The sequence below is a fragment of the Pararge aegeria genome, chromosome 1 (genome assembly GCF_905163445.1).
Source record: "Pararge aegeria chromosome 1, ilParAegt1.1, whole genome shotgun sequence".
Classification (NCBI taxonomy): domain Eukaryota; kingdom Metazoa; phylum Arthropoda; class Insecta; order Lepidoptera; family Nymphalidae; genus Pararge; species Pararge aegeria.
This window is the reverse complement of record NC_053180.1, coordinates 18,176,546-18,186,567: the sequence shown is the minus strand read 5'-3', so window position 1 is coordinate 18,186,567 and position 10,022 is coordinate 18,176,546. Positions and strand designations below refer to the sequence as shown.

The window sequence follows — 10,022 nt, the reverse complement described above, 5'->3', positions numbered from 1 at the left end:
TTTGAGAACATTACGGAGATCTCTCAGGCATGCAAGGTACCTCACGATATTTTCCTTCACCGTTGAAGCAAGTGATATTTTTATCGCTAAAACGCACATAACTTAGAAAAGATAGAGGTGCGTGCTGGGATTCGAACTCTGCCCCCCGAAAGAGCAGCAACGTCCTAACGACTGAACAGGTAGTACACAATAATAAAATAAGTAGTAAGGTTAGAGATTCTTGTATTGCCTAAAATTTTCCACGTAACTAACCTAACTTGCCTCGTCTAGCTCCAGTTTGCTTGGCCCTGAGTCTGCATATCTTTCGGGCATCTTGCTCTCGGAAACATAGTGCTAGTTACGTCCTCTAATTTTTATGCGCTTAGCGTACTTTGATACGTACGTCGATAAAGGCGTATATGTTTAGTACAGTTGGATGCATATTTAGCGGAAGTAAATTTTTGCTTGTTGATTTCTTCCCAAAATATTTTAAAGTGAGATATTTAAACGCAATTTTTAAATTAATTAACAATGAAAACAACATATTAACCTAACCTGACCTACACGTTTGTATATCTACTCTGGCTGCATCTTTAATTTTCGGTTTAGCAGCGGTTTATCTTTAATCAGTGGTAGGAGTTGAATGCACTTGCTTACTCATTATCTGAAATTAGTAAAAAAGTTAAAAATCCATATTTAAAGGCTTTTACAAAAGTTTCTTGTCTGGTGGCAAGCTTCGGCCGTGGCTAGTTACCAACCTAACAAGACGTGCCGCCAAGCGATGTAGCGTACTGGTACGATGTCGCGTAGAAACCGTTTAGTAGTGATAATCTGCCATACCCCTAGCAGATTAGTTCGCTACCATCTTATACTGCATCATCACTTACCACCAGTTTAGATTACAGCCACCAGGTTACCAACCTATCGACAAAGACGTGCCGCCAAGCGATTTAGCGTACCGGCACGATGACACTGACAAACCGATTAGTAGTAATAAACTGCCAAAACTTACCCTAACAGATTAGTTCGCTAACATCTTAGACTGCATGATCACTTACCTACCACCAGTTAAGGTAACGTCTTATATCATCATTGCACTACATGTTATTTATTGGAATTAAAAGGTAAAAATTAATATGTAGGTATATACTTTTACCTGTTACTTACTTGAAAGTAACTAAGTATTATAAGTACCAAATTAGAATTAAAAAAGTGATTCCTTAATTAAATCGCTACAGAAGTAAACTCAAGTAATTAATTCGCAAGCAATTAACTTGTAGCAGGAAGATAAGTAGACTATCCAATCAATTATTATCTGTATAATTTATTTTTATAATATTCAATTCAATGGAACGTGTGAAGTTGCTTAATCAGCACGCTTCTATGGAAAATTAAAAAAAATAGATGAAGCAATGCTGTCACATTTCCGATTTGTTAATGACTGTACACTTAACAGTTTTCCTCTAGGAAGGACTAATTCCGTGTCCAATAAAAATGTACTTATTACGAAGGCTTGTAACTGTGACTTCATCTTAATATTTTCCTCAAGTATTATGAACTATATAAGAATCACGTTTAAGGATCTTGCTACAGTCACACCACCGCATTCGAAGATGCACAGCCAAGTTCTAGTATTATTAAGTTTGTTTTGTGCGGGATGGAGTCGCGACATAACGCTCGGTAACACGGAAGGAAGAAAAATCTTCGATGAAGTAAGGCAAGCGAATCCCGCTCTGTGGAGACAATTCGAGAATGTTACGGTCATTGCACCGGAAAACGAACTTATAAGTAATGTAGTTATCACGGATATGCGACCAGAAAAGGATGGCGATGTACAAATAGTTGACGGTGGAGACCGGAAGAAGTCGGTTACTATTGAGCTAAAAAGTCCCACTGTTTTAAGAGGTTATGAGTTCCATATTGAAGTCTACTCTGTACCAGATACCGTAGCCACAGATGCTGAAGAACAATTAAATAATGACATGCCAACAATACAGAGTAGCGAATCTACAGTGCTACCTGATAGTGCAAGTATAGATGATACTCATAATGATGAACCCGTGCAAGGAAATGGGACCACGGAAATGCCTGATGAAGATGATAAAGAGGGTCCAATTGCAGTTAAATCCGATATAAACACTGATAGCAACAGACCACCTCGTGAAACTGAAGAAAATATATCACTATCAGAAATTCCCGAAGATTACACAACAACTATTTCGTACAAAACAAGTAGCAGTTCTGAAAGTGATGAATCTATAACAATGGAGCAAGAGGAAACAACTGAACTACCTGAAACTCCAGGTATTTCTACAGCGGGAGTAGTTAACCCTGACAGTATTAGACCAGCTCGTGAAACTGCGTTTGGAAGTTCTGTAATTGCAAGTGCTCCGCCAGTTACAAACTCTGCTGAAGGTGGTGAAGCAACAACCGAGGAAAGCGCAGCAAGTGGAACCCCAGAAACTGAAGCAACAGAAAGTGCAGTTATAGACGTCACTACAACTGAAGCTGAAGTTACGACAGCATCGGATGAATATTCTACATTTACACCTATAGCTTATGACAACAGTAAAAACATACCCGACTACCCTTCTCTAAATATTTTAGACTACATCAAAAATAGAGAAACGCTCAGACCTATACGTCATACGGAGGACGAAAGTGAAACAGAAGATGAATCGCCTCAACCATCAGTTCAACCCGATGAAAATACCTATGAGACTACTTCATTAGCGGGAGAAACTAGTTCTATAAATCCAGAGGACGAGACTGTGGACTTAGTTCCACCTGAAGTAGATGCTAGTTATAACAGCGATTTTGATAGTTCAGAAACTACAGAGCATACTGTAGAAGACTCTGCAATGAATACTGCACCTAGGGCTGGACGTGGTATTAACTTTGATAGTGAATTTCCAGAAGAAATCACTACGACGTCTATGAACACCGAGGAGGAATCTACTCCAACCCCTACGTTTTACTACACAACGCCAACATTCTATGAAGATCATACTACCGAATTATTAGATGACCAGTTAAGAAACACCCGTGGTGCTAGAAAGGAATACGGAGATGAAAATGATATCAATATATCAGAAGAAATACCGCAAGGCACGAGTCTTCCAAATGAAGAAAGTATACCTTCAGAAGCAGTAGAGGTAAAACAGCCTAATAGAAATATAATAATAGTAAACTTGGATGAGCTAATAGCTAGAGATGAAAATAGTAAATTCATTTACGCTTTACCGATCGTCCTAGTTATAAATGGTGAAAATAAATATCCTATAATTAAAATCATTGCGGAGGACGCGTCTAACGAGAGCGATAATATGGATAGCAATGTATTATATCCAACTCAACCATCAGATGAATCTTTAGAACCTAATGATCCAACAAATCCTTCAAATGAATCTTTAGAGCCAAACGAATATGATTATAAAAGCATGGATAGTGTAAGAATAAAGAAAGGCGATTATATGCCTTCGGGTGATTATGAACAAAGTCAATGATTTACTGTGTTCTGTATTTTCTTGTTAATGTTTTATTTATTCAAAGCACTATTAATATTATTACTACAGCAGTACCTATTAATTATTTAAGACCTTGTGAAGCTGATTATTTTGTTTATTACTTATGATAATTGTAAATAAACCTAAGTGAACTGTATTCTCTAGTTATTAAAGAGTGTGTTTTAATGTTTTTTGTTCAATTTTGGAATAACAGATAATAATATATACCTGTTTAGGTAAAAAAAAATAAAGATTATATATAAAAAAAACTTTATTTATTTAATCGTAATAAATCTGTTGGAAATAAAATAATAAATGGAACTTAAATTATATAAAAATATATAAATTACTAGCTGTTGCCCGCAACTTCGTCTGCGTTTGATTTTGTTGTCTGATGTGGCATTAAATTTAGTTGTAGTTCTAAAAAAAATTAAAGTATTCAGTATCGCTAGCCTAAAATGAGGGGGTTTGCTGCTGTCCGCTGAGGAGTTCTGTCCTCTATCTCCAACCACAGTTTGGGCAAAATTAAACACATATTATAACCTCTATAGTACAAAAATAATTATTTAAATTGATTATAATTTGTCGGGAGTTATGGTGTAAAATCGTCACACCCTTTCATCCCCTCTCCCAAAGGAACCGAGCTTAATGTCGGGATAAAAAGTATCCTATATTACTTCTAACACTTCCGAGAATATGTGTACAAAGTTTTATGAGGATCAGTTAAGTAGTTTTTGAATGAAAGCGTTACAAAAAAACTTACATTGATGTTTATAATATTAGTAGGGATTTGCGTAATTCAATAAATCAAATTCTAATAATCATTTTTTTACTCAAATATAAATTTTTGTGCAATACAAAATTAATATCCATTTATACACATAGACAAAAGTATCTATGTACGTCCTTAACTAAAAAACTTCTAATAAAACCCGTATGCAAGTCAAACTTGCGTTGCATTGAAATTGTTTGTACTTTGTATTTATTTCTATTTTTCTTACTAAATGAATTCATATAATGTAACGAAATTTACCTTTAAGGAAAGAATATCGTTAAGTAAGGTACATAACGATATTGTTTCCTAAAGGAAACTTAGGTATGGAACCCTAATTTGCGTAAGAGTTCTTAATACGCTGTGAATTGTATTTTATGGATTTTTGACGTGACAACGTCTTATAATTCGATGAATCCGGCTGCACGCACGAGAAAACATGACGTTTGCGGCGTTACCTCGTTCTGAGGCGTTCCATTCAAGGCTTGAAGTGCAAGCGAGAGCGCGGAACGAGCGACAAAGAGGCACAGTCGGCCTCCGCGTTCGACATCTGTCTCTCTCCTACTTGAGTGAGCGATGCGTCCGCGTGGACAGCTTCTATATAATAATACATTTACATGTTTTCGGCAAGGATGAAGTGCAGTGAAAAGAGAATGTGGTGTCAATTGTTTATAGCAACGATAGTATCTATCAAACAAATAAAATTTAAATTTTCTTATGAAAAATGCAACCATTCCATCAGTATTTTCTTACGACGTTGTCACGTTCAAACTATCGTCAGTAAGCCGAGTTTACAGACAACAAATTTTTTTAGAGGTGAAACCTGAATCACAGTACAAACAGCTTTTTCATTAGCAAAAGGCTCTCCGCACGCCATTGAAAATGCGTATTGTGTCGCGTACATTTATTAAAAACGTTATTGCTGTCATAAAAAAAGAAAATTGAGCTTTATTACAGGCACATAGGTGTTTTTTTTGTACACAAATCTATAATTTCTAGATCAAAAAGTAGTGTGCCTTTACAATTAACACAAAGAAAGGTATATCACTGCTTTTAGACTTGTCAGTATAGTTCAGTTTAGAGATTTGTGCACACCATAATTGGCACCACTGATCTTATACGTTATGAAAAATAAAATCACATAAAATATGTGAAATAATAATTGTAGTATAAAATATACAAATAATAATAAGATTGTATCAAAAACGTATCTATCCAGGGAGATGTTATTGCCGTATAAACTAGAATACGGTTGGCGGGCTCTGGATATATCACACTTCATCTTGCTCGTTACATTCTGCAACATTATTTAACAAAAGATAACAAACAACTGCCGTATGTTAGTTTTTATAAACTATATAAATTAGTTGAAGTATTTACTTAAATTTTTTTAACATTCAAGTTCAAGAGTCCGTCGACGTTAGACGTGCATTTCGTATACGCACAACACACAAAAGCAAGGAGAATTTGTAAATTTGATGCCATTTTCTTTAATTCATGCCTACCTACAGGTAAAAACTGTATTCATACCACTGTTTATACTTCAATGGCTAGTACGTCATTATCTATTCTCAGCGGAAATAACATCTCACAGTCTTCACCTAAATATTACCAAAATACTAATCATAAGTAATCAACGAATGTACATGGATAGCTTCTGGAATGTTCCTCCGTCCATTCAGACCCGTCAGCTCGATGATAACAAGCGTTCCTATCACGTTTGCTTTGCAAGTCCTCAGTAATTTAGCTGCTGCTGCTATGGAACCTCCGGTGGCTATTAGATCGTCAATAATAAGGCATTTCAGACCAGGGCGGATGGAATCCTTCTGTATTTCTAGGATATCCTGTAATCAAAAACTTTATTTATAATCTTATAATGATCTTGAGGCGATGACCACTTTGGCAAGAGTTGACAAAGAAGAAAAGAATGATATTTGATTTACCTGCCAACCCAAAATTCAAAATTCATTTGTTTCAAGTAGGCCTCATGAAAAGTCTGTCTGTTAGTATTGATTTCAACACTTATATTCTGTTGTGTTATTACAATGTTATAATCTGGAAACGAGCAATTCTTGTATATATATAATTGGAATCAAGGAATCGGCTCCAACGATTTTCATGAAATTTAGTACACAGCGGGTTTCGGGGGCGATAAATCGATCTAGCTAGGATTCATTTTTAGAAAATGTGGTTTTATTTGTGTTTTCCGGTAATAACCGATTTGCTGCTACGAAGTTGCACGAGTCAGCTAGTTTTATTTTAAAATGCATATAAAAATTTTCGGTACCGACAAGATTTGAACCTGCGACCACTAAGCTACGGCCCTCAAATTGTCAATGCCTATTTATAAAATTGAAAATTTCTCCAATCAAATTGTAGGTTAAAAAAAAAAAACTAAAATGTAATAACTGATGGTAAGAGGAAAGCTATCGCCTATTCCAGGCACGTGACGCTGCTTAACACCTGAACCTTGTATTCAGGTGTTGGGATAGACATAGGGCAACACTTTGAGGATCTATTCCTTGCATGTAAAGTCTTGCTTTGTTTAAATTCAACTAGCGTACCCAGCCCGCTTCGCCGGGCTAGATTTTGCTTTATTTTATTTAAACTTACATCATTAAATTTTTGATTTAAGTCACTTAATATATTAAATCATTTATTTCTCTCCGTATTCATTCTCTTCTATTCTCTTCCCGAGCGGGTGAAGATCATTATCTACACCCATGTACACCCAACAATAGAATATCATCATAGTAAATAAAAGCTGTATTTGACAGTTAAGACTGAAAAAATAGGAGTGCTCTGATCGTCATCAAACTTTACAGGATTACTCGCCAGGTCAATCCGGATATTGCCTGAAAGTTTAATTGAAATCGGTCCAGCCGTTTCGGAGCCTATACGGAACATACCCACACACTTTCTCTTTTATTTATATAGATAGAAGATGATTTGGTCTGGCCATTATTCATCATCATAATCATCATATCAACGGGCCAGTAATAGACTGCCCTCTATAACACGGCTAGCTTGGGCAGGAGACAATTATATCCCCTTCATTGAAGCAAGTGATATTTTAATTGCTTAAAACTCACCCCCCCCAAAATAATTGCTTAAAACTATTAATTTGCCTTTTCTTATATTCCACTAATAATAATTGACTTTGATGAATATTCTTGCAAAGATTTCTTTTGCTACGCTCATTTTGATAATAGTTTCATGTTTACAAACAATTTATAAGTATGCACTTTATTACATATTCATATGGTCAAAAAAGCTGTTTAACTGACAACTAACTTACAGAACCATACTCCAGGTCATATTTGTATGAAAGCACTTCACCAGGCAATTTTCCTTTTTTCCGTATCGGCAGACACGCAATACCCAGCTCAGCTGCCACTGAGAATGAGAACAGAAAACCTCTCGACTCCAATCCTACCACTGCCTCAACATCTGGGTATTTGTTGCGAATCGTTTCTACTAGCAGACTTTGTAGTAACTTGCATGTGTGCCCATCAGACAGAGCAGAGAAAATATCCCTGGAATTCACAATACACTAATATACTTTTAATTGTATATCTTATAAATAAATAAATAAATATACTAGGACAATACAGCTGCCTTTCGAGCACACTCATGTCCCTTTACATGAGTGTGCCAGAAAGGCAGCTGCCAGAGAGGAGTGGCGACGAATAGTCAAGTGTGCCACAACACTTAAGTTACGACCACAACCTCTCTGACAAGAGCGAACCGACTGAGAAGAAGAAAGGACAATACACACATCGCCATCTACCCCCAAAGTAAGCTTAGATTGTGTTGTGGGTACTAAGATGACAGATGAAATTTTTTATGAATAATATGCATACATACTTGAAATATACATATAAACACCCAGACTCTGAAAAATATTCATGTTCATCACACAAATATTTTCTACTTGTGGGAATCGAACCCACAGCCTTGGACTCAGAAAGCAGGGTTGTTGCCCACTGCACCAATTGGCCGTCAATATATTGTAACAGTAATTGGATGTGTGAATGTTAGTTATATTTTTTTTCTAAAATGGTGCGGGCTAATCTGTTAAGGATATGGCAGTTTCTTTGAATCCATATCCCTAATTGGTTTCTACACATTAACTAAACCGCTACTAAATCCCTTGGTGGCACATCTTTGTCAGTAGGGTGGTAATTAACCTAGAAAGGTAACTCACATTGGACCAGCATGGCAGGCCTAAAGCGTTTATATTGCTCATTTGTAGCGCACAGACGTTATTAATTACTGAACTTACCAAAATAAAATTCCTTCTTTGGGAAAGTCTGGGAAACTTTTTATTTTTGATTTCAGTTCATCAACTTTTTTAGTGTAATCGGAATCCATTTTATTCTTCTTTAGGGTTTATTTGAGAACTTTCTTTCAATAAATCTCTAGTCTAAAAAATTCATTTAGCCGCATATAACTTGTATGGAAGGCGCAATGTTATTTAAAATGTAAAGCTTGTTCATAGACGGTAACCTACAGTTAATAATTATAATTGCTCTTATCAAATTCTTATCAATTATTTATCAAATTCGTTTCATAAATTCTGGCTCTTTTATCCATTGTAGTAAGTACGTAAGTAGTACCTATAGTAAGTTAGTTAACCGAAATAATTTCTAATAAGCACTTAAAACATTTAACTTTATTCGGTCTGTGATATATATAATTGTTTTAATTTGTCTTTTTGGTCGGTCTAGAAGCGTACATGCTGATTGCTGCTAAACAGTTGTAACCAGTCACAGATGTTAACGATAATTACAGTGATAACAGCTGTCAGCTGACTCGCTGACAACTGCTGTCAGCTGAAACGCTGACAATTGGTATTTCTAAAATGGGATTACCTAATTTTAACTACTTTACATTGAAAAAATCCATAAAATCAAAAGAAGAAGATTTAATTAAATACCTTTTGTGAAATACCTATTGTTCTCTATGATTCCTTCATTGACTCTAGGGTATTTATCTCAGCTGAAGAAGGTACCTATAGGCATAAGAGACCGTTTATTTAATAATTGTTAACTAATACAGGATGTAACAGATAGCCGTATTTGTTTACCGCAATATCTACATTTTTAATGTGATCTACATCTTAATTGAACAAAATAAATTTTGGCGCTGCTGATAGCAATGGTGAAAGGACTCTACAACAACTATTGCTTGTGATGCCAGTACATTTAGAAAATTCTCCAAGTTTCTGCTACTAAATGTATCGAATTGAATCGAAAATGTACCTATTAGTTTTTTAACCGACAAAAGGAAGTTGCTATCAATTAGGATGTTTAATTTTTTTTTTTTTTTTTTTTTAATACCAGGGCATATCTTAGTCATGTATAAATGGATTTATTTTTATAAAAAACTTAGTTTTTTTTCAATGTAAAAAGTTTCCTCGTTTGAAAAAAAAAATGTGTAAATAAGAACAACACTTGACCACAGAATAAGCAATTGACTATGGTTCAATCGCTCAGCGCGCAGAACCAATAAACCAAAAAGAAGAAATGGATTTGCATAATTCTTTTTTCGTTTCAAAAGGATTTATTCCGGAATGGTCCCATTTAAATTTTACATAGATCTCATGAATAGTTCTAGAGACTACAATGGAACTCTTTAAAAAATTAAAACAAAATAGCAAAAGTCCTCATCCACGGGTGCTCTTCAACAATTTCTAAGCTGTACCTTTGCCTAGACGTGGGACAGTATAGACTAATGATGATGTAGGTAATATAGATATAGCA

At 35.3% G+C, this 10,022-nt stretch overlaps 2 protein-coding genes across 2 annotated transcripts; one reads left to right on the top strand and one right to left on the bottom strand.

Moving 5' to 3' along the window:
- The first annotated feature begins 1,532 nt into the window (after window positions 1–1,532).
- Window positions 1,533–3,485, top strand: LOC120635504. Its single transcript, XM_039906548.1, has one exon. The coding sequence runs from the start codon at window positions 1,533–1,535 to the stop codon at window positions 3,483–3,485; it is 1,953 nt and encodes a 650-aa protein (XP_039762482.1).
- A 1,489-nt stretch (window positions 3,486–4,974) lies between these two features.
- LOC120626981 (adenine phosphoribosyltransferase) lies at window positions 4,975–9,020 on the bottom strand. Its single transcript, XM_039894817.1, has 3 exons — window positions 8,543–9,020; window positions 7,556–7,793; window positions 4,975–6,101 (listed from the first exon to the last, which is right to left on the bottom strand). The coding sequence occupies exons 1-3, from the start codon at window positions 8,629–8,631 to the stop codon at window positions 5,877–5,879; spliced, it is 552 nt and encodes a 183-aa protein (XP_039750751.1). The 5' UTR covers window positions 8,632–9,020; the 3' UTR covers window positions 4,975–5,876.
- Window positions 9,021–10,022: the final 1,002 nt, after the last annotated feature.